We start from the raw sequence: 25,976 nt of genomic DNA on the forward strand, positions 1-25,976 counted from the left end.
ATGAAATGATCATCTACAGAGAAAATACTAAGAAATCTCTAGGAGCCCCTAGAACTTGTACTTGAATTTAGCAGGATTAGAAAACACAAGGTATATATAAAAATTCAGGTCTGTGTATACTTGCTATAAATGAAGAACTGGATATTGAAATTTAAAAGTTATGTAGGAGTACAAAGGACCTAGAAAAGTTAAAAACAAAAGCAAAAACAAAAACAGTGTTGGAAGATGTTTAGTACCTAATTTTAAGACTTCTTCTAAAGCTACAGTAATCAAGGCAGTGTTGGTGTAAGGAAAGACATATAGATCATTGGAATGAATCTAGAAATAGAACCACACATATATGGTCCACTGAGTTTTGAAAGATTATTTAAAATTAGCATTTTATAGAATATAAACTCAATTCAAGAGCCGAGGAAGAGATAGTGTTTTCAGCAAATGGCACTAGAATACCTGGTATCCACATATAAAAAATTAACCTCAATCCTTTTTTTCCATACATGAAAATAACTTGAAGGGATCTATGAACCTAAATAAGAAAGCCTAAAAGTATAAAACTTTAAGAAGAAATTAGAAGGGAAAATATTTATGAATTCAGGGTAGGCAAGAACTACCTAGAATACAAAAGACATGATATATAAAAGAAAAAAATTGATAAATGGGATTCCATCAAAATTTAGAACTTTAAATAACATCATTAAAATGAAAAATAGTCCTTAAACAGACTATATTTACAATGTATATAACCTATGACCAGAATATATAAAGAATTCTTAGAGCTCATTAATAGACAACCCAATTAAAAAGTAGACACAAGATGATAAATAGCCAGTATAGAACAAGGAATAGTGTGCAACTCTAGAATCAGAAAAATACTAATCAGTACATTAATAAGATTGAATTATACACTCATCAGGGAGATGAAGTTAAAAGTTTTAGAAGCCTTGTCATGACTTTTTCTTTTTGTTGGATTCTCCCGCTTTGCGTTTAATTTGTCACGCCCAATGGATTCATTCTGCTGGGTTTCCTGGGGTTGTGAACCTCATTGTCTTTTCCTAGGGTATTGTCTAAAGTTTTTTGGAGTGCCGGTTTGGTATTCATGAAGTTCCTGAGGTGCTCTTTATCATGAAAGTATCTTATTTCTCCATCAATTTTGAAAGATAGTTTTGCAGGCTACATCAATCTGGGTTGGAGGCTGTTTTCCTTTAGGGCTTGAAATACATCACTCCAAGCTCTTCTTGCCTTGAGGGTTTGCATTGGGAAGTCTGCTGTGATTCTGATGGGCTTTCCTTTGTATGTGATTTGTTTCTTTTCTCTCACTGCTTGTAGAATTTTGTTCTTCTGTTGGATTTCTGGAATCCTAATTATTATAGGCCTATGTGTAGATTTTTTTTGATTAAGACTAGCTGGAGTCCTATATGCTTCACTTATCTGTATGTCAAGTTCTTTTCCCCTGCTTGGGAAGTTTTCTTCCATCACTCCTGTGAAGAGTTTTTTTATGTCATCTGCACTCTCCCGTTTCTTCATTGACTCCAATCAGTCTTATGTTATTCTTCTTTGCATCTTCTAGCAGCTGCTGGATTGATTTCTCATGTTCCCTTACAATTTTAAAGCAACTTTTCTTTTCCTGGTCACTAATTGCAATCTTATCTTCTATATCTGAAATTCTATCCTCACATTGGTTCATTCTGCTGTGCAGACTTTTGATGGAGTTTTTAATCTCTTGGAAATCTGTTTGTATCTGTTTTATGGATTCCATTTGTTTCCTATGTTGGGATTCCATCATGTTCCTCAGATCCTCTATTTTTTTATCTGTGCCCTCTCTAGATTTATTAGTCATGTCTTGCACCATGAGCAAAATCTCTGCTGTTATCTGAGTAATTATTTCTGATTTCATTTTTCCCAGATCCTCTTTCATTGCCAGTTCAGAGTCCAGGTGGTTGAGTATCAGATTGTTCCATCTCATTTCCCTTTGGTGTCACTGTAGGTGATCCAGAAGTCTGTTTTTGAGACTTGTTTACATGTCTTCTCATTTCCAAGGGAGAGGATGCTTCTGGCGCCTACGCGGCTCACCTTCTCTGCCCTAGGAGCCTGGTATGGCAGTGGGGGCATTTCCTTCTGGGTGCTGGGACCAGCTCACCTTCTCTCTGCAAAACTTTTGAAGACAGGCATACACACAAACTTGCTTAAAACCATTGCATAAGACATAATAGCAAGAATAAACAAATGGGATTATATCAAATTGAAAAACTTGTGCTAATCAAAGGAAAGAATCAACAGAGTGAAGAGACAACCTATAAAATGGGAAAAAAATGCCAATTCCTCCTTGGACAGAGCACTATTGTCTAGAATACATAAAGAACTCTAAAAATTAGAACACCATAATGAAAGACCCAGTCAAAAAAAATGGGAATCAAACTGAATAGACATTTCTCAATAAAAGTAGAAATATCCAATAAATATATTACAAATGTTCAGCATATTTGACCATCAACTCAGCAGATCAAAACAACAGTGAATTCTACCTTATTCTGGTGAGGATGAATATTGTCAAGGACTCCAAAAACAACAAATGCTGGAGAGGTTGTACTATAATAGGAGTCCTTGTACACTATTGAGGAGTAGTGTAAACTAGTAAACCATTATGAAAATCAATATGGAGATCCCTCAAAAAAATTAAATTATAAATTCCATTTGATCTAGCTATACCTCTTCTGGATATCTTCCTGAAAGAGTTAAAGTCATCACACTACAATTGTATATGCGTACCCCTGTTTATAGCAACACAACACACAATAGCTAAATTATGGAAGTGCCCCATATGCCCATAAGCAGATGAATGGATAGAGAAATTGTTATATATACACAACAGATTACTACTCATCCATAAAGAAGAATAAATTTGAGTGACTTGTAGGAAAATGAATGGATCTTGAGACCTTCATACTAAGTGAAATAAATCTGACACAAAAAGTCAAATATTACAGCCAAAATACAAATAATTTAAGGAGCAAAATGAAAGATAGTAAGAAACAGATAAGTAGACTCTGTGGAGATGGGAATGGATCTAGGAAAGGAGATGAGAGGGAGAGAAAAAATAGGAAATAAAAATGACAAGATACAATTCCTCCAAGATAAAAGTAATTACTATGCATCACACAAATATACTCATAAAAAGTTTTTAAAAGAAAACAAAAATGATATCAAAACCAAAACAATACTATTGATATAAAGCACAAAACTAAAATCATCTATATTCCTACCATCTATAAATAACCACTTTTTTAGATTTGAGTATAAATATTTGATATTAGATCATCTGTATTTTTAAACAACTTAACTTTGTCATTGTTTCATATTGGTAAACATCAATAGGATTGTCCATAATGATTTCATGTCTCTTCAATGGGGATATTATCATTTAGTTTGCCAAATCTTCTTTGTTTGACATTTTGTTCTGTCAAGTTTTACTATGATAAAACACTGCTGAGAGACAGCATTTTTGGAAACATTCACTTTTTTGGTTTTTATGTAATTTCATTCCAATTCACAATAATTTTACACTATATAAATTATAAGGTACACTGGGATTTTTTTCAATACAGTTATACATTGTGTAATGATCAACTCAGAGTAATCAATATATGCATCACTTCCAATACATGATTTCTTTGTTATGAGATGTACAATCCTTCCAGCCATTTTGGAATGTGCAATGCATTATTATTAACTGTAGTCAATCTAATAGGTAATGGAACACCAGAATTTGTTCCTTCTTTCTTCCTATAACAGTATACTCATTAACCAAACTCTCTCCAATGCCCTTTCTCCATCCCCTTCCCAGCCTCCAGTAAACAATCTTCTACCTCTCTTTTCATGAGATAAACATTTTTGGATTTCCAGAGATGAGTGAGATTGTGTAGTATTTGTTCTTCTCTGCCTGACTGACTTCACTTATTTCCTCAGGATAAATTTCTAATGATCAGACTGCTAGATTCAATGATGTGCTCTTCAAAAATATTGCTGAAATGTTTTCAGAAAAGCTTTTAATTATACTCCTACCCGCAATAGGTAAACATATCTTTTTCCTATGTCTTTTCTAACAATTTCCTAATAAAATGAGCCAATTTGATGCTAAAATACCATCAAATTACTTTAATTTATATTTCCTAGTTAAAAGTTATGTTTGGGTTCAAAGAGTCATTTTTATGTTTCTTGACATTTTCATTTATAGGTTGTATATGAATACTTAAATCTACTTTACTGAAGCATAATTGGAATAAAATAAAATAAACCTAATTTATGCAGACAGTTCAGTGATTTTTGACAAATGTATGTGTCCATGCAACCACTACTCAATCCAGGTACGCATGTGACATTTTCATCACCCTAAAAATTTCCCTAATGTGATCAATGACCACTATCCTTGCTCCTGGCAAGTAATGCATGATTTCAATCACTCTGCGTTAATTTTTTCTGTTTTCAAAATTTATAAAATGTTGCCCATTTTATGCACTTTTATACCAAGTTTCTTGAACTAAAATGTTTTGAGATTAGTTTATACTGAGATTGGTTCATGTGTGTGTCATAGTTACCTTCTTTTTATTGCTCAGTACTATTCAATCACATGAATATAGTCACTCGCCAGTTCAGTGAAGCTTGTATTGTTTCCAAGTTAGGACAAGTATAAAGAGAGCTTCTATGACTATCTACACCCAAGTGTTCACTGGACATAGTGCTTCCACTTCACTTTGGCAAATAGCTAGAGTGGATTTTCTACATTGTGTGGGATGTGTAGTTTTAATATTATAAAAATCTCTTAAAGTATTTTCCAAAGTGGTTATGTCATTTTGCACTTTCACCACAATAAATGAGAGCTTCAGATACTCCTTACTAATGCCAATATTTTTAATTTAGCCATACCATTACATATGCAATGGTTATGCTGACTTTATTTACATTTTCCCAATAACTAATAATATCAGTACTATTTCCATATTCTTAATCACAGTTTACTATTTATACATTGCTCATTTGACTATTATGTTTTGTCATTTTTGAGTCTGGATCAGAGCCTTTAGTCAAATATAGATGAAATATTTTCCCACTTTTCATTTTCTTAGTAGCATATATCAAGGAACAGAGTTTTAAATTTTTATTACATCCATGTATATTGTGATAAATGTGCTGAGTTTTTTCCTTCAGTACTGGCAATCAAATCCAGAGCTACTCAACTAAGCTACATCTTCAACATTTTCAAATTCTTTATTTTGAAACAGTCTTGCTAAGTCCCTAAATTGACTGGGCTGGAATTTCTAATCCTCTTGTCTCAGACTCCCAGCTTACTGAGGTTACAGGCACATAGCTACCTACACCACGCCTAGTGCTTTGCTGTTGCTCTTCCTAAGATTCTTTGCCAAATCCAAGGTTAAGATTTTTATTTCTTCCATGTCCTCCAGAAATTGTATTGATTTCATTTTTATATTTTGGTCTGTGATCCATTTTGAGATAATTTTGATTAACTTTGGATTATGGAACATTTCAAAGTATGAGAACAATAGAGAAGAGTACAATAAACCCATATATACTCAAGGCAATAGCAGTGATTCTCAACACTTTCAATCTTGTATAATCTATTCCTCACCAACTCCACTCTCCATGACAATGAAGAGGAGGAGAACAACAAGGAGCAGGAGATGATGGTGATTACAGCTCTTTTTCAGGTAAAGTTGTGTACATTTAAACATAAAATGATTAGCTGCATAATTTTGACAAAGATACGTCGCCAACACGTTTTCCATTATTCTAGAAGGTTTCCTCTTTTTCTATCCAGGTAATCTTTTCTTCTAAGACCATACTAGCCAAGTTTTTTTTCACCTTAAATTAAAGTTGCCTCTCCTATAATTTCATTAAATTAATCACACCATATGTGATCTTTGACCTGGCTTCTTTTGGCCACAGACAACATGCCCTTTGAGGTCCTGCTTCTTCTCTCCAGTGACTCTCTCATGGATCACGAGTATGTGTCTGCATTTTCCACCCATGCCCTGTCCCAGTCATCCTTGTTCTAAGATCAAGCTTATAGCTATAGCCCCACCACCACCAAGCCAGCTCCAACTGAAACCTACCCCCAAGAAGAGATTGTCACTGATATTTGTCCAGGAACATTGACTCAGTGCAGCTGTGAACATCACCTTACACCATTCTTTCCACAGATTTTAAAGTAAGACTGCTCTAAGCATGAATCACCATTGACTAGATTTCTAATTTGAGGCTTGATTGTGTTACCCAACAGGCAGACTAAAGACACATCAGCATAAGGGATAGCTTTGAAAAAGATCTCTAAAAGTTTTCAATAAAAACAAATTCTAGAGAAAAGCTACTTTAATTTCAACATGTATTTAACTATTGTAATTTCAAAAGTTAAAACATTTATTCTGAATTGCATGTGGATAGTGTCTAAAGGTCCTAATCAGGCCCTTCTTTAGCCCTTCTAATACCTCTTTCTTTCTACCTCCTGGATTCTGATTACATCACCTAAGTAAAGAACCTGCTAATGTCTCCCACACAGCAGATGCCAGATCGTTGTCACTTCCTTCTCCTTTCTCCATTTACCTCAGCTTCTCTCCAAATCCCAAGCCACACAAACATAAACAAAAATATCTGTGGGATTTTTTTTATCTATTGTTTTATAATCAGGAAATCCAAGCCTCTATTGAGTAGGTGGGCCATGTGGGAGTTGGATTTTCTAATTCTTCCCCTAGCAGTGCTGCTAGCTTGCCACATTTCCCAGGGATGGCTTCAGTCTACTTAACACCTCTTACTTCAACCACAAGACAGAGATGAGTGCTGATTCCCCTTAGAACCCTTCTAGGAGGATGGCAACTGAAAGTCAGAGGCTCTCTCTTACAACACTCCCTTCCTGCACCATCATTCTCCAATGCTTCAGTTGCAGAAATCCAGGCAGAAAACCTCCTAGAACTCTCAGCTGTCCTAGGAAGAAGTCTTCATTGTCTAATTCTGGTACCCAAAAGTAAGGGGGCCAGAGACAGACTAAAAGGCCATCATAACACTTGAATGACTGAGATAAACAGCATAATGCCGCACCCATCATGTCCTAAATCAGCATTTCTGACTCAGAAAACAGGCTGGGGAGGAGGACAACCGAAGAAAATCAGTGCGGAGATAAGCAGTTAAAGGGGCCTCTAGTGAGTTCTTCATAATTGCTCCCAGGGCTCCTCCTGCTCCTCTGTTCTAGCTCAGAGCTGCCTCACAGCCACATTCCTATCACAGCATCTGTTCCCACTAAGAAGCTGGCTGTGTGGTCAGCTCCTGGAGGGACTCACTGGCCAATTTAGTCAGCATGAGACTGGCATAAACACACAAACACACGGCACCTCTCTGGCTTTGCATATTACAGCAATCGCAGGCCACCTCAGGGAGCAAAGGGAGACACCAACTGACTCCTAATGTCCATTGGTTTATAACATGACTATTTTTATGCTGGGTAAAGCCATCATAAAAGGTATGACTGGAGAAAGTGACCCAGATGCTATCTAAGACTCTGGTTTTCAATGCTTTTCCAATACTTCTTCTTTTATGAGTTTGACTCCAAATAAAGAAATACCCAGCCAGGTGTGGTGGTGTATGCCTACTATCCCAGCACTCTGGGAGGCTGAGGCAGGATGACCACAAATTCAACCACAGCCTGAGCAAGTTAGTAACTTAGAGGGACACTACCTCAGAATGAAAAGGGGCTGGGATCTTGGTATGTAGCCCAGGGTGAAGATCCTGGACTTAATTGCCAGTTTGGAAGGAAGGAGTGAAAGAAAAGGAGGTGGAGAAGAAGGGAAGGAGGAAAGGAAGGAGGGAAGAAGGAAGGAAAAGAAAGGAAAGAAAGAAAGATTTATCAAAGTAATAAAGTTCATTTATTGATTCATGTTTAAAATTGATATTTCTAGCCATTTAGCACTTTGGATATTTAGAAAAAAGCTTTCTTTATAGAACACTGAAAAATGTTGAATAAAAAATGCTGAAAATAAAAATGTTAATACACCAACTGTTTTCACTGGTCCTTAAAATTCAGTGAAAATAAATTGTCTCTTCTAATATGAAACTGCTGGATGGTGACTTGATAAAAAAAATAGATTTTCAAACTTATTTACTGCTTCTTTCAAACATTCAGATCCTTCCATGATTATCCAGAAGCTATGCATTTCTCCATTGTGGCCAAATGTATAGTTTATTTCTTTGAAAAAATCTTTAAACTGTGATTCTCTTAGTCATGAAATAATGTATGACTTTCCACTCAGCATTTTGTAACCTATCAACCTACACAAGATCTAAATAACTACACTGAGATTAAAGTGTCCCATGAAAGAACTCACTCTTCATGACACCAAAAAAATCACAGTAGTGTACTTTTCTGCTCTTTGGACAAGGCCATGTTAAGGAAATTTTTTCAATTCCAATACCCTTATAAAAACATAGTATTCAAAAAGTAGTTACTAAGATATTAAATTAGGGGCCGGGGTTTTAGCTCAGTGGTTCCGCCACCTGCTTTGCAAGTGGGAAGTCCCGAGTTTGATCCCTGGTACCAAAAAAAAAAAAAAGATATTAAATTACTGTAAATAAAATCATAATTTAATGTTTCATCAGATTTTTAAAGGAAATATATAAATAGGCCAATATAACAAGGAAACAGATTTATAAAAGCAACAGTAGACTGGAGTTGAGCTATATATCCACATAGAACATATATATTTCTGTATCTCTAATATCTGTTAAATAAGAAAACAAAATTAAATTATTAATAAAGCCCAATCAGATCAAATTATTTTGAATATGATAAATAAATCTTGGAATAGTTGAGGTCAGGTGGAAAAAGGATTAGGAAGAATAAATCTGTATTAGTCAACCAAATAGAAAGACTTAAAATATCCTTTCTATAAAAGACAGGGAAATAACCTGGAATTTGACTCCCTCATTAAAAGTACAGACACTAATAAACAATTCTATCTTCTTTTTCAAATATTGTTTATTTCTTAAGAAAATATTTTTCTGCTCCAGGTTTTCCTCAAAGCAATTTTAACATCTTTATTCCTCAAGCTATAGATTAATGGATTTAACATAGGTTCCACAATAGTATAAAACAAAGAAGACACTTTCCCTTGGCCAAGAGGCAAAACAGATGGTGGTTTGAGATATACAAAAGCCCCAGAACCAAAAAAAAGGGAAACTACAATCATGTGGGAGCTGCAGGTGCTAAAGGCTTTGGATCTACCCTCTGTGGAACGAATGTGAAGGATACTAGACAGGATGAGGGTATAAGAAATGAAGATGGTGACAATGGGTATCCCAATGTCAATGGCCACAACAATAAAGACCACCAACTCATTTGCGTAAGTGCTGTTACAAGAGAGCTCAAGGAGGGGGAATATGTCACACATGAAATGATTGACAAGGTTGTCAGAACAGAAGGTCAGACTCATTATGCTTCCTGTGTGGACAATAGCCCCAGCAAAGCCCATCCCATAGACACCTAACAAGAGGAGAAAACACACCTGGGGAGACATGGTGACTGTGTAAACCAGTGGGTTACAGATGGCAACATAGCGGTCATATGCCATTGCTGAAAGAATGAAGGACTCAGAAATGACAAAGAAGCAGAAGAAAAAGAGCTGAGTCATGCACCCAGAATGCAAGATCCTGTTCTTCTTGGAGATAAAACTCATCAACATTTTGGGGGTGATGGTAGTGGAGTAAGATAAATCTATTATGGAGAGGTTGAAAAGGAAGAAGTACATGGGGGTGTACAGGTGAAAATTCAGCCCTATCAGGAAAATCAAGCCCAGGTTCCCAAGAACTGTGACCATGTAGAAACCTAGAAACAGGAGGAAGAGGGGGATCCGAAGTTCTGGCTGGTCCGTTAAGCCTGCAAGGATGAACTCTGTCACAGAAGAATTCCCAGCTGTCATTCTCTCTTGAGTGTTTTCTGTGGGGTGAAGAAAACAGGACCATTTGCAAACAGAAATATCACAATGTCCCTTTTCTATCTCTCTTCTAGTCTTGGAAAAGGCATCCGTAAAGAGAGATTTGATATTGTTAGGAAGACTTCACATTTACTAGGGGTAGTAGCAAATTACCAACTGACTTTAACTTTCCAAATACCATTTGAGGCTAAATTTGGCCTGCAGAATGAGAGATGGTGATGTTCAAGACAGAGATTCCACAAACATGCTATGTGAGCTTTAGATTTTGAAGTAAACACTATCCTTTCGTCCCTGTCCTCTACTTCAGTTGCTGCTCCTGAGCCTCTTTCCTGTCCTGAGGGGCAGAATATACCACGTCTCTGGATCATTGTTGTAAGACCAAAAACTGAGGCTGTGTTCTTGTTGTTATTGTTTTAATTCAACATTTTCACTTTATGTTTTAATTGACTTCATTTTAACAAATATGGAGGTTGTATTTTTCTAACGTTTCTTAGCTCAAGTCACTGTAGATTTAATCACTGCTTAAATCAAAATTTACTTAAGACCCTCTATAGGTAGCTCTGTTCTATAAGAGGCTGTGTTCTAAGAGCTATGGGATAATGCTATTATTCTCATTTCACAGATGAGACGACTGAGATTAAGAATGTAGCCCAAAGTCACAAAAGTATGGAATTTCATTCCAGTTGGCAGTCTGACTTTTAGAGTCTACTCTTATAACCCTCAGGTTACATCACAGACCATGGTGAGGAAGGCACTCACCTTTCTCATTTAGAGCTGTAGTAATATTCTCGACTGAGTCCTGTCCAATTTTCCTGAGAAGAGCAAAGACCTGGTGAATATGAGTTAGCAGACTTGAGCTCAGAGCCCTCTTCTCCCAGCTGGAAGGAAAGGATCAGAAACTAATTCATCTGGTAACACTTTCTGCATTGAAGAACATAATTTACATTTGTTAATTTACCCAAGTGCACCTGAACTTCAAGAAAGGAAACTGCACTTGTTCCTTACCTGTAGGTAACAGGAGAATAAGGACTTTGACCCAATTACAGATCTCAGTAACCTGATTATTGAAGCAGTGACTCCCTCAAGGCCATTTCTTCAGAGACTACCCTCCCTAAGAAAGAAGAAATTTGTTTATCCCTTGGAATTATATGAAATAATTTTAGAGATAATTCTTTCAATTTACCTAACATCCAGTAATATTGACTAATTTTATTATAAAAATGATTTTCATTATCATTTCCTGAATACTCAATAATCTACCTATGATGATTAATCTTTATTGTGTCAATTTGATTGGTTAGGGACCCACCTGGGGCACTGGTAAAGCACACTTCTCAAACTATGTGAGTGGGTCAAGGAGGTACGATCTTGCATAGTGTATCTGTTCTCTGGCTCCTTCTTCCAAACACTGTTCTCTGCTCTGCCTCCCCTGCTCTGCTTTCTGGCCCCTATAAGCTGTGCAGCTTTGCTCTTGCCATGCCCTTCCACCATGATGTTTATGCCTTAGACCCAGATGGCCATGGACTAAATCTCCTGAAACATGAGCCAAATTAACTTATCTTCTTTTATGCTGTGGGTGACAGCGTTGTGTCTCAGGGAAGGGAAAGGTCACTAATAGAGTATAAAAACACAATATCTTTGCAGTAACCCCTGGTTTCCAAGATCCAAAGTACTATACAAATATATCCTATTTATTCTGCATGCCTCTAAGACCCTTATCTGAACCAACAGACTGAACTAATTCTGAGAACTTCAAACATACTGAAGCCCATAAAACAAAGTCTTTATCTTCTCAGATCTGACAGTATCTTAGAGAATAACAAATAAATATCCAATAAAGTTAATAAAAAGAAGAGATAAGAGCCAGGCAAGTTTAACAAGGAGGGCTACTGTGATTCAGAATAGAACACCAAACAATTTATTCATATTTCAATTCATTCCAGGAATTAATTACACCACTTCCACCTGAGAAACAAAAGGAGACATCTCAATTCCATTCCCTGTCCTCTCATGAAGGTTAAGTTTCATTATAACGAAGAGTCTTTATCAGGTAACTGCTCTCTATATCTACCAAGACTGACTTTTCTCTAAATTACTAACTCATCAAACTTCACTTTGGCTCTCCCTGTCTCAAACCCACCTTCCTTGAGCACTTTTCCCAAGTGCCTCTTTGGCTCCCTTTGTCTTTTTCTGTCTTCTACTCTCCACTTCCAACCCTGCCTTCACAAAAATTACCTATCCTATGTCTAAATCTCTCATCTCTTTACTTATTATTGTTACTAGTGGAATAAAAGAGACCAAAAATCAAGGACACCAAGACAACCGGAATGTGTATGGAAAGGTAAAGAGAGGAAGAAGCCACAGAAAGGACACTTTGGGTTCTCATCCTGAGTCCTAAGTTTTGCATATGCAGAAAAAGATTCCATATGTCTAGGAGACAAAAACTGCTAAGGGTTTAAAAATTGAACCAAGATCACAGAGAATGCTATCCTAAAGAGAGCTTAAAATTCTGACTTGATGATATTGGGGAGATTTTAATTAACAAAGCCTTTATGATGAGATCTTTCAACAGCCATATCCTGATTAAGGACCCTGTCCTTATGCTAAAGGCAAAAGTAAAACAGAACCATCAGAACAAAGCTTTGTTCATGTCTTAACAGGATTAAAGTCATCTTCTAGCAAATTTACTGCATCCTAGAACAAAATGTAACACTCTATAGAAATGAGAACATAATCCACATGGTCCATCTTCATAAAATCAAAATTTTCCAGAAATTCAAAATAAGAAAATGTGACCCATAATCAAGAAAGAAAAATATATTCAATAAAAGAAGATCCACATTAGACCTGGATGTTGAAATTAACAAAGAAACCTTTATAATAACTAATATAATTATGTTTTTAAATTTAGATAACTGCAAAATTAACTAACAGTAAATTCTAACATAATAATACAAAAATAAAATAACCTAGTAAATTTTGAAACCAGAAATAAAGAATTCATTACATTGGTTAATAGTAGGCAAGGCATAATTAAAGAAAAGATCAATGTAACAAAGATACACCAATAGAAACTATCCATACTAAATTCAAATAAAAAATCAATTTTATAAAAGAACATAGTAACCAAAACTCTAGAACAATATCAAATATTATACATATGTATACATATAATATGTACAATAGTATATTTTAAATAGTAGAATGCCTAAAGACAACCAAGTACAATATGATAAAAAAGTGAGAAAGGGAGAAGGAAATAATTCCAGGTAAAAGCTCAGATCTGCAGGAAAAATGCAGAACATTGGAAATGGTAAATACATGTGTATGTATATATAAAAGATTATTTATTCATTCTTTTTAAAATTACTTTGTTTAAAGTGACAGGAAAATAATTTATCATGGATTTATAATATTTGGAGAAATTCATAGCATAATAATAACACAATTTTACATAATATACAAATAACAAAATATATATAGTTAAATTTTCCATAGACATTGAATAGAAAGAAAAATCTTAATGTTCTATGGCAAAGTGGTGCATCTACAGTGAATAATAATAGTATATTTCAAAATAACTAGGAAAGAGGATTTTGAATGTTTCCAGCCCACTCCCAAAAATGAATGCTTTATGTGATAGATATGCCAACTACTGCAACTGAGCATTACCCATTGTATATATGTATTAAAATATCACATTGTACCCCTACATATACACAATTTTACATCTAAAATGTGTTTAAAGTCCAACAGAAGACCTAAAATAGGATACAAAAAGTCAATTAATCCAATGAAAAAATATGAATTAATATTTTTTAAATCAATGTTTTTCACCACAGTATTAGAACAGCAAACCATATAAACATCTCATTAGATGCAGAAAGAGCATTTGACAAAAGTCAGTACTTACTCAAAATAATAATTCTCAGCAAATGAGTACTGGAGATAGACATCCTAATAGAGATAAAGATTTCTATTGAAAACCTGTAGCTAATATGCATAAGAGTAAAGTGCTAAATATTTTTATTGTAACATCAATAACAAGTCAAGAATATTCCCTCAAATTCTATTCAATTATGTATAGTATGGGAATTTCTAGCTCATTCAATAAGAAAAAATATGTGCAGCTTCTCAACAAACACTCTCAAAAAGGATAATACAATTCAGTCTCTACAATATATCAGTCAAGATGTCAACCATACAACCAAAACTTCCTTGAATGCCTCTGCCCTCCTTTTAATCTCTGTGTTACTCATTGACATTCCAGCTGCTCAACTAAATCCTCACAGATAAGTTTCCCAGTAGTACAAAATTTTGCCAAATGTTTTTGTTGTGAAATGAATTATTTGCTAACAGAAACATTTCTGAGCAAATAATAAAAGTAATGGAATGCAAAGGTCATATAAATATTTTTTTCCTTTTTTAAATTAATTTTATTGGTACATTTTAGGTATACAATATTAATCATTATACAACATTATACAACAATAACATTAATCATTGGAAATTTGCATCTTTACATAATCACTCTTGGTTCTTATTTTTTTCCCATTCCACTGCCCTCCCTTCAACACCTCCATCCCTCCCTATTTACAAAGACTTTCTTTCAATTTTTTCATTTTCTCATATTAATTCCATTCCCTTCTTTCCTTTCCCCTACCCCTCTCACTTACCTTTCCCCTTTTCTTCCTATTAAACATTATCTATTATACCTTTTAGTCCTCATTTACACTTTCAGTTTCTCATACAAGTGAAACTATTCAGTACTTACACATGTATGTCCTATTTATTTCACTTAGGAGTATTGCCTCACAAAACAGAGGGAAACCACCAGGCAAGGTAAGACACTAAAGGGAAAGAGGGGGAAAAAAGAAATAAAAGAGCCAAAAAGAGTAAAACATCATGACAAGGATGAATCAATATCTATCAATTATAACCATCAATGGTAATGGCCTCAACTCACCAATCAAAAGAAATAGATTGGCAGAAAGGATTAAGAAGCAAAATCCAGCAATATGCTGTATACAAGAAACACACCTAACTCAAAAAGAAATTCATAGACCAAAAGTAAAAGGACGGAAAACAGTTCTCCATGCCACAAAAACCCAGAAAAAAACAGGGGTAGCAATCCTATTTGCAGACAAAGTAGATTTCAAACCAAAACTAATTAAGAGAGACAAAGATGGTCACTACATACTTGTGAAGGGAACAATCCAAGAGGAAAAGATGACAATCCTAAATATATATGCACCAAATACAAATGCCCCCAACTATACAAAACAAATATTAATGGACATGAAATACCAAATAAACGCTAACACAATTGTAGTGGGGGACCTCAATACCCCACTATCACAAATAGATCATCTAGACAAAAAGTTAACAAGGAAATTCTAGAACTGAACCAAGCTACTGAACAAATGGACTTAATAGATGTTTACAAAGTGTTCCACCCCACAAAATCAGAATACACATTCTTTTGGGCTGCACACAGGTCATTCTCTGGAATAGACCACATCCTAGCTCATAGGACATGTCTAAGTAAATGTAAAAGAATTGAAGTTACCCCCTGTACATTATCAGACCATAGTGCAATAAAATTGGAGATCAATAACATAAGAAACAACAAAACTCCCACAAACACATGGAAACTGAATAACACCCTCTTGAACAACCAATGGGTCACAGAAGAAATTAAAGAAGAAATTAAACAATTTCTACAAAGAAATGAAAATGCCACTACAACATACAGGAATCTATGGGACACAATGAAAGCAGTTCTACATGGGAAATTCATAGCAGTGAATGCCCATATTAGGAAAACAGAGAAAACTCAGATAAATAACCTAATGCAGAACTGCAAGCTGCAAGAAAAAGAAGAGTATAACAAACCCAAAGCTCATACAAGAGAGGAAATTATAAAGATCAAAGCAGAAATCAATGTAATTAAGACTAAGATAACAATACAAAAAATCAAAGAATCAAAGAGTTGGTTTTTTTGAAAGAATAAGTAAAATAGATAAACCCTTAGCCAACCTTATCAAAAAAAGGAAAGAAAAGGTGCAAATCCATAAAATTAAAAATGAAAAAGGTGAAACAGATCCAATGAAAATCCAGAGGATCACCAATGCCTACTTTGAGAAACTGTACTTCAATAAAATGGAAAACACAGAAGAAATGGGCAGATTACTAGATACCTACAAATTACCAGTTAAATGAAGAAGATATAGAAATTCTAAACAACCCAGTTACAATGAGGGAAATTGAAAATGTAATAAAAAACTTACCAATGAACAAAAAGGCCCAGGTCCTGATGGCTTCACTGCTGAATTCTAAAAGACATTTAAAGAAGAATGATTGCCATTACTCTTTAAACTCATCAAGGAAATTGAAAGGGAAACAATGCTTCCAAATTCATTCCTGGAAGCAAGTATTACTTTGATTCCAAAATCAGGGAAAGACTACGGGCCAATCTCCCTAATGAACATAGATGCAAAAATATTCAACAAGATAATGACAAATAGAATACAGAATGTCATCAAGAAGATCATACACCCTGGCTAATTTGGATTTATCCCAGAGATGCAAGGTTGGTTCAACATTTGTAAATAAATAAATGTAAAACACTATATTAACAGAGTCAAGGACAAAAACCATATGATCATCTCAATAGATGCAGAAAAGGCATTTGACAAAATCCAACACCCATTCATGATAAAAACGCTACAGAAAATTGGAATGGAAGGTCTTTATCTCAACCTGATTAAGGCTATCTATGAAAAACCAACAGCCAACATCATACTAAATGTTCAAAAACTGAAAAATTTCATGCTAAATTCAGGAACAAGACAAGGATGCCCACTATCACCACTCGTTTTCAATACTGTTCTGGAAACATTAGCCACAGCAATTAGAAAAGAGAAAGAAATAAAAGGAATAAAGATAGGAAAAGAAGTTAAACTGTCATTATTTGCTGATGATATGATACTTTACATAGATGACCCAAAAACCTCAGCCTAAAGACTTCTAGACTTAATTGACAGATTCAGTAGAGTAGCTGGATACAAAGTCAACACTCAAAAAACAATAGCCTTCTTGTACACAAATAACAGACTCACTGAGAGAGAAATTAGGGAAACAATTCCTTTTACAATGCCATCCAAAAAAAAGAAACACCTAGGAATAAATCTAACAAAGGAAGCAAAAGACCTCTACACTGAAAACTGCAGCGCTCTGAAAAGGGAGATAGAGGAGGATATAAGAAAATGGAAAGACATCCCTTGTTCTTGGGTAGGAAGAACAAATATACTGAAAATGGCCATACTTCCAAAATTACCATATAGATTCAATGCAATGCCAATTGTAATACCAACAATATACTTCACAGAACTAGAGAAAACAATCCAAAAATTCATTTGGAACAAGAAGAGACCTAGAATAGCAAAAGCAATTCTGGGCAACAGAGACGTGGCTGGGGGTATCACAATCCCCAACTTGAAACTATACTACAAAGCTATTGTGATAAAAACAGCATGGTACTAGCAAAAGAACATACCTGAGGACCAGTGGAATAGATTAGAAGATACAGAAGCAGCTCTGTACATACTCAGCCACCTCATCTTTGACAAAGGAGCCAAACACCTTCATTGGAGGAAAGATAGCCTATTTAATAAATGGTGTTGGAAAAACTGGATTTCAACCTGTCAAAGATTAAAACTAGACCCATATGTATCACCATGCACTAAACTAAGATTGAAACGGATTAAAGATCTAAATATTAAAACTGAAAACACTAAAACTTCTGGAAGATAAGTTAGGTAGAACTCTTGAAGACATTGGCATCTAAAAAGACTTCATGAACAAAACCTCAGTAGCACGAGAACTAGCACAAAGAATCAACAACTGGGATCTTATCTTGTTAAAAAGCTTCTGCAATGCAAAAGAAATCACCAACAGAGCCAACAGACAACCTACAATGTGGGAAAAAAATTTTATCAGCTATATCTCAGACAAAGGACTACTATCTAGAATATATAAAGAATTGAAAAAAATCAACCCCCCCCCCAAATTCAAAGACCCAGTTCAAAAATGGACATCTGAAATGAACAGACATTTCTCAGACAAAGAAGTAAAAGCAGCAAACAAATATATGAAAAAATGTTCAACATCACTGGTCATTCGAGAGATGCAGATGAAAACAACACTGGGATTCCACCTCACTCCAGAAAGAATGGCTGCTATCAAGAAATCAACAAATAACAAATGCTGGCGGGGTTGTGAGGAGAAAGGAACCCTTCTCCACTGTTGGTGGGAGTGCAGACTGGTGCAACCACTGTGGAAGTCAGTATGGAGTTACCTCAAAGAACTAGGACTAGAGATCCCATTTGACCCAGCTATTCTCCTACTGGGCATCTTCCCAAAATAATTAAAAGAATCATACCACAGTGATATATGTGCACCCATGTTCATAGTGGCACAGTTTGTAATAGCTAAAGCTTAGAAGCAGCCCAAGTGCCCATCAACTGGAAACTGGATAAAGAAGATGTGGTTCTTTTATAAAATGGAGTACTACTCAGCCATAAAGAATGAAAAACTAGTCATTTATAGCTAAATGAATGCATATAGAGGCCATACTCAAGTAAAATAAATAGGACACACATAAATATGGAATAGTTTCACCAGTGTGAGAAACTGATAGTGTAAACAAGGGTTAAAATGATTAAAATGAATAATTGACAATTTGAAACAGGAAAAAAGGTCCACATATGAAGGGGTGAAGGGAGGGGACGGGGAAAGGAAAGGAGAGAAAGGAAAAACTGTGAGAAAGGAAAAAAATGTAAATGATGTGTGTATAAATAGGGAAGGGAGGAGGGGGTGAAGGGTGCACAGGTAATGGGGAGAAAATAAGAACCAAGATACATCATGTACAGGTACAAACACTCAATGATAAATATAAATGAATTGTATACCTAAAATGTACCAATAAAAGAATTTAGAAAAAAAGAGTATTGCCTCAATATGCATCCATTTAGCTATAAATATTTCTAATTTAGCAATTTTTATGGCTGAGCCGTACTCCATTTTGTTAAAAAAAAAAAAAAAAAAAGATATTTTTTATGCGGTCCCCAGTAGATGGGCAATTGGGCTGCTTCCAGTATTAGCTATTACAAATTGTGCTGCTATGAACATGGATGCATATATATCGCTGTGGTATGATTTTTTTAATTCTTTGGGGAAGATACTCAGCAGGAGAATAGCTGGGTCACATGGGACTCCAGTCCTACTTCTTTGAGGTACCTCCATACTGATTTCCGCAGTGGTTGCACCAGTCTACACCAGCCACCAGCAGTGCCACCAGAGGTGGAGCAGTGTTCCTCTTTCCCCTCAGCCCTGCCAGCATTTGTTACTGGTTGATTTCATGATAGCAGCCTTTCTTTCTGGAGTGAGGTGGAATCTCAGTGTTGTTTTCATTTGTATCTCTCAAATGACCACTGATGTTGAATTTTTTTTTCATATATTTATTTGCTATTTCTACTTCTTTGTCTGAGAAATGTCTGTTCATTTCAGATGCCCATTTTCAGATTGGGTCTTTAAATTTGGGAGGTCTGATTTTTTTTAAATTCTTTATAGATTCTAGATAGTAGGCCTTTGTCTCAGGGACAACTCGTGAAAATTTTTTCCCACATTGTGGGTTGTCTGTTCACATTGTTGGTGGTTTCTCTTGCTGTGTGAAAGATTTTTAATAAGAAGAGATCCCTCTTGATTATTTGTGCTAGTTCACGGGCAACTGAGGTTTTGTTCATAAAATCTTTTCCTACACCAATGTCTTCAAGAGTTCTACCTAACATCTCTTCCAGACAGTTAAGTGTTTTTGTTTTAATATTTAGATCTTTAATTAATTTTGAGTTTAGTTTAGTGCCTGGTGAGAGATACAGATATAGTTTTCATGTTTGACAAGTTGAAACCCAACTTTTCCAGCACCATTTATTAAATAGACTATCTTTCCTCCAGTGAGGGTGTTTGGCTACTTTATCGAAGATGAGATGGCTGAATGTGTCTGGAGTTGTTTTGGCATCTTCTAATCTGTTCCACTGGTCCTCAGGTCTGTTTCTTTGCCAGTACCATGCTGTTTTCATCACAATAGCTTTGTAGTATAGTTTCAAATTGGGGGTTGTGATACCCCCTGCCGTGTCTCTGTTTCCCACAATTGCTTTTGCTATTCTAGGTCTCTTTTTGTTCCAAATGAATTTTTGGATTGTTCTCTCAAGGTCCGTGAAATATGCCACTGGAATTTCAATTGGGATTGCATTGAATCTATATAGCAGTTTTGGAAGTATGGCCATTTTCACTATGTTGATCCTTCATACCCAGGAGCAAGGGATTTCTTTCCATTTTCTGATATCCTCTTCAGTCTCTCTTTTCAGAGTGCTATAGTTTTCAGAGAAAAGGCCTTTGATTTCTTTCGTTAGGTTGATTCCTAGGTATTTCAGTTTTGTGAATGCTATTGTGAAAGGAATTGTTTGCCCTATTTCTATCTCAGTGCATCTGTTCATGTAGAGGAAAGCTATTGATTTTTTTGTGTTGACCTTGTATCCAGCTACTTTAATGAATTTGCTTATTAAGTCTAGAAGACCTTTGGTAGAATTCTTGAGGTCTTCTATATAGAGAATCATGTCATCTGCAAATAATGACAATTTGACTTCTTCATTTCCTATCTTTATTCCTTTTATTTTGTTCTCTTGTCTAATTGCCATGGCTAATGTTTCCAGAACTATATTGAACGGGAGTGGTGATAGTGGACATCCTTGTCTTGTTCCTGATTTTAGTGTGAAGGATTTCAGTTTTTGACCATTTAGTTTGATATTGGCTGTTGGTTTTTCATAGATGGCTTTTACCATATTGAGGTAGAGAAGGTCATATAAATATTAATTGTATTTCTATATACTAGAAAAATGTTATTACAAAGCAAAACATAAAATATCATTACACTAACAGCAACAGCAAAAAATGTGACACTTAGGAATATAGTTAACAAAATTTGTATATGATTTCTATCCTCAAAATATAAAATATTTCTAAACAAGATTTAAGAAATCCACACAAATAAATAAATATATGTTATTCAGATTGGAAAACTAAATATAATCTTTTAACACAAAATATTGTAGTAAAAAATGAACCACATACACAATGATGGTCTTATAAGATGATATTGTTACTAATGTAATAACCATCCTAGTTTAGGTAAGTACACTTTATAATAATCACACAATGATGATATCCTCTGACAATACATTTCTCACAGCATGTCCCCATTGCCCTGTGAATATTGACTGCTTTGTTGAATTATTAAGTCTATTAAATTAATCTATGAATTCAATTAAATACTAGTATAAATACTAACAGATGTGTTGATAGAAATTGACAAGATAATTCTAAAATTTATATGGAAATGCAAAGGTCATAGAAGAGCTCACAAAACTTTGAAAAAAATTTGAAGGTCTTATATAAAGAAGTTATATAAAGATTCAGAAAGTAAAAGAATAATTCCTAATGAGTATTAGGAATGTTTTCTCTATTTCTGTGAGGTATGATAGTGATAGTTTGACTGAAATTGCATTAAATTTGTGTAAAAATTTTGAGAGTATGCCCATTTTCTTTATATTGGTTCTTCATACCCTAGTGTAGGGGATCTCTTTCCATCTTCTGGTATCCTCTTCAATCTCCTTTTTAAGAGTACTGTAATTTTCTATGTATAGGTCCTATAATTTCTTTGTTAGATTAATTCTCAGGTATTTCATTTTTTTTAATGTTATTGTGAAAGGTGTCTCCCTAACTTCTTTCTCAATGAGTTTTTTTGGATACAGAAATGCTCTTAATTTTTGAGTGTTGACTTTGTATCCAGTCTAGAGTCATACCACCCTGAAAGTGCCCAATATTGTCCAATCTCAGAAGCTAATAAAGGTCAGGCTTGGTCAGTCCTTGGAAGGGAGACTTTGTATCCAGCTATGCTACTGAATTTAGTTATTACATCTAGAAATTTTTTGGTGGAGTTTTTGGGCTTCTGGACAACAAAAGCAAGACAAAGAGCACTGAAATTATACTACAGAGCTACTGTGATACAAACAGCATGGTTCTGGTGGAAAAAAACAGGCCTGAGGATCAATGGAACAGACTAGAAAAGGCAGAAACAGCACCAAACAGGGAGACCATGGCAGATGAGCTTGAGGGGAGCAAGGTCCTGAGCAGGCTGCTGAGCGGCCTGGCCCAAGATGCTTTCCATGGGCACCCAGGCATCACAGAGGAGCTGTTGCAGAGTCAACTTTATCCAGAGGTGTCGCCTGAGGAGTTCTGCCCGTTTCTGGTGAAAATGAGGGGCATTCTTAAGTCGACTGCATCTGCAGACATGGATTTCAACCAGTTGGAGGCATTCTTAACTGCTCAAACCAAAAAGCAAGGAGGGATCACATCTGACCAAACTGCTGTTATTTCCAAATTCTGAAAAAGCCACAAGACAAAAATCTGAGAGAGCCTCATGAACCAGAGCCGTTGGGAGGATGGACTTCAGAATCTGAGCTGGAGAGTTGATGGCAAGTCTCAGTCAAGGCACTCAGCTCAAATACACCCCTGTTGCCATAATAGAGCTGGAATTTGGGAAACATGGACATGAATCTGAATTTCTATGTTTGGAATTTGATGAGGTCAAAGTCAACCAAATACTGAAGAAGCTCTCAGAGGTAGAAGAAAGTATCAACACACTGATGCAACCAGCTTAACTGAAGACGATGTAGAAAAGAGTTGGAATTATAAAACAAAAGTGTTCATGATCCCTCCCCACTTTTTACAGTCCTGTTCCCCCATTGATAATAAATCCTCAAAGTCAAACTTTACCTTCTTCTGCTTGCTAGGATTCTTTCACTCTCCTTTTCCCTTTTGTTTATTTTTTGTGTGTGTGGAGGAGGAGGGTGCTAGAGATGGAACCCGGGCCTCACTCCTTCCAGGCAAATGCTGTACCACTGAGCTACATTTTCAGCCCTCATTCCCTCTTACACTTGCACCAGTGCAGAGGTTCTCATACTTCAGCATGCATAAGGACTATAAGAGGCCAACTTGTAAAAATATTTAAATTTAAAAATTTAGGTCAGGCATGATAGCACATGCCCATAATCCCAGGACTCAGGAGACTGAGACAGGAATGTTACCACAAGTTCGAGGCCAGCCTGGGCTACATAATAAATTCTAGGCCAGCATGAACTACATAGCAAGACCCTGTCTCAAAAAACAAACACAACAACAGAAAAACTTTAATGGGGAATTAATTTAGTAGGATTGGGACATGGGGGCAGGGTCAGCCTTGGAAATCCTTCCTGTGGTCCTTTGTTCCAGGGAGAGATTTCTAAAATTTATACATGATAAATCATGTAAGAATTTGAGAAGGAACAAGAAGATATCTTAGTCATGCAAATGCAGTGCTCATCAAAGTGTCATGTGCCCCAAGGTGAGGCATAAAAGAGCCTTCCTAAACTAGAAGAATTTACCTGACCCTAGGAAGATATTTCTGAAATTAATTTGAATAGTTGGGATACTTATGCCTAAATTTGTTGGAGTCTGGTTTGATCTGAGCTACTGAGAGACTCAGGCTTTTCTGGAGCCTAAAACTAAGTTGGTCTTATAACAAAAGGACTCTATGCCTTTCCTTGCTCAAGTCAGGATTATGGTAAGGAAAATATCTACTGAGTTGATATGAAATCTTTTACCTCAGAAAATTTTACTTGAGTCATCAAATAAAACTTCAGGAAAATATCTTTGAGAAAAATTAGTGTAATGAAAACTAGGTTCTAAAGGAGAAGTATGTTAGCTTTCCATTATTGAGACAGGATACCTGAAATAATCAACTTAAAAGGAGGAAAGACTTATTTTGGTTCATGATTTCAGAGGTTTCCATCCATGATCACTTGGCTCCATTGGTTTGGGGCCTTTGGAAAGGTAGATCATGGTGGGGAGCACATGGTGGAGCAAAGCAGCTCACCTTAGAATGACCAAGAAACAGAGAGAGACGTGGAAGAACCAGGATCCTAGTATCCCCCTCAAAGGCATGGCCCCCAGGGACCTAACTTTCTCCCCATAGGCCCCACCTCCTAAAGATTTCTCTGCCTCCCAGTAGCACCACAGGCTGCTGACTAAGTCCTCAACACATATCCTTTGGGGGACGTTTAATACCTCCCAACCACAAGGAGAAGTTACCAACACCAAGAATATTCCAAAAGAAGAGAGCTAAGCTAGGTGGTATGGTGCCTGCCTGAAATCATAGCACTCTGGGACCCCGAGGCAGAAGGATCACAATTTTGAATCCAGCCTAGGTGACTTAGACTCCATCTAAAAATTTAAGCTGGGAATTAGGTCAGTATGAAGGCCTTGAGTTCAGTCCCCAGTAATACACACACACACACACACACACACACACACACACACACACACACAGGAGGAGACTGCTATCCAGTTTATTAAGGCTGTGGTCTCTGTTGAATTGGTTTGGCATCTGATTTTCAATGATATTTAGAAACCTTAGTTGCCTTTGGACATAAAGCTTTCAAAATATGTGGTTCTCTTTGTGGTTGCACCTTTGTCAGTTCTAAGAGTTTATTCAAGGGCAGGAATAAGTCCTCTTCTGTTAAGTAGTTTCTCCTGTATCATTTTGGAGACATTTGAGGAGTTCTTCCAAAACTCAAGCTGAAAATAGTGGTGGTACATGGGGCATCATGAGACAGTACTTTCAGGGTGGTACAAGCTGCCAGTGGGACAGTTATGAATGTATTGCCCCTTGTGGATGTGTTAAACACATCCCAACAGTTAGCAGACAATGACCAGAAGTTTTTAAATGTAAGTCTGTGGACCCATCAGAAAAACATCTTGAAAGAACACATCAGGGATGGGCATGGTGGTGCATGCCTGTAAGCCCAGCACTCAGGAAGCTGAGGCAGGACTGCTGAGAGTTCAAGGCCATCCTGGCTTGCAGAGTGAGACCTTGTCTCAAAAACCAAAAAAAGGGGCAAAAACAACCCACCACACCCTTAAAACTGACTTTCTATTACTAGGACTTTCTCCATATGACCAGGAGAATTTAGATAGTGTCTATAAAAAGAAGGAAAAGAATATTTCATTAAATGATGGGAACTGAGTTTGTAAATATATCTAGTAACAGATGACAAACTTGTTCAACAAGGACCAAAGCCTTAGTATCCCTCCTCCCTTCTCCTCCTTTTTTTTATTTTTTTGGAGACAGGGTCTGGCTATGTAGTTAGGCTGTCCTTGAACTCACTGTACAGCCAGACTGGCCTCAACTTGTTGTGACTGTACTCAGTGTTGGGATTACAGGTGTGCGCCACCACACCCACCCCTCCAGCCACCTCCTCTGTCTCTTTCATATTCTCTCTCTCTCTCTCTCTCTCTCTCTCTCTCTCTCTCTCTCTCTCTCTCTCTCTCTCTCTCGTCTCTTTCTTCTCCTTTTGGTGGTGGTAGTACTGGGAATTGAGCCTACCACATTAGTATTGACTCACACAGCCCATGAGTCCCTGGAAACATGAAGGAATGGTACATGCTACTCAATGTTGTGGTTTGAGGCTCTACTTAAGCCATCTCATAGAAGTAACAGCCACAAAAGTGGACATGGGGATTTTTATTGAATACTCAGACCCTAGCTTGTTAGCAAACCTACTGTGAATACATACTGAGTTTTCCAGAATAGTAATTACAAAAAAAAAAAAAACACCGAAGATGGTCCCCACATTTAATATCAAACACTTTAGAATAAAAATTGTTTTGGTAGAGTGTATTTTTTTTTTTTTTTTTGGTACCGGGGATCAAACTCAGGTCCTTGTGCTTGGGCAGCAGGCAGCGAAACCACTGAGCTAAATCCCCAGCCCCAAGGTAGAGTGTATTTTATATTTACTGGTTTTTTAAATTTTATTATCAAAAGAGTATATA

General features: G+C 36.1%; 1 protein-coding gene and 1 pseudogene across 1 annotated transcript; one reads left to right on the top strand and one right to left on the bottom strand.

The window, feature by feature from the left end:
• Positions 1–8,917: 8,917 nt before the first annotated feature.
• On the bottom strand, positions 8,918–10,863 carry LOC101715957 (olfactory receptor 8B12). The gene is made up of 2 exons (XM_004874451.2): positions 10,749–10,863; positions 8,918–9,991 (listed from the first exon to the last, which is right to left on the bottom strand). The coding sequence occupies exon 2, from the start codon at positions 9,972–9,974 to the stop codon at positions 9,042–9,044; it is 933 nt and encodes a 310-aa protein (XP_004874508.1). The 5' UTR covers positions 9,975–9,991; positions 10,749–10,863; the 3' UTR covers positions 8,918–9,041.
• Positions 10,864–22,120: 11,257 nt separating this feature from the next.
• On the top strand, positions 22,121–22,774 carry LOC101716293 (COMM domain-containing protein 1 pseudogene; annotated as a pseudogene).
• The last annotated feature ends 3,202 nt before the right edge of the window (positions 22,775–25,976 follow it).

The sequence above is a fragment of the Heterocephalus glaber genome, unplaced genomic scaffold (genome assembly GCF_053883595.1).
Source record: "Heterocephalus glaber isolate CG9 unplaced genomic scaffold, H.glaber_assembly_v1.0 deba00000006, whole genome shotgun sequence".
NCBI classification, from domain to species: domain Eukaryota; kingdom Metazoa; phylum Chordata; class Mammalia; order Rodentia; family Bathyergidae; genus Heterocephalus; species Heterocephalus glaber.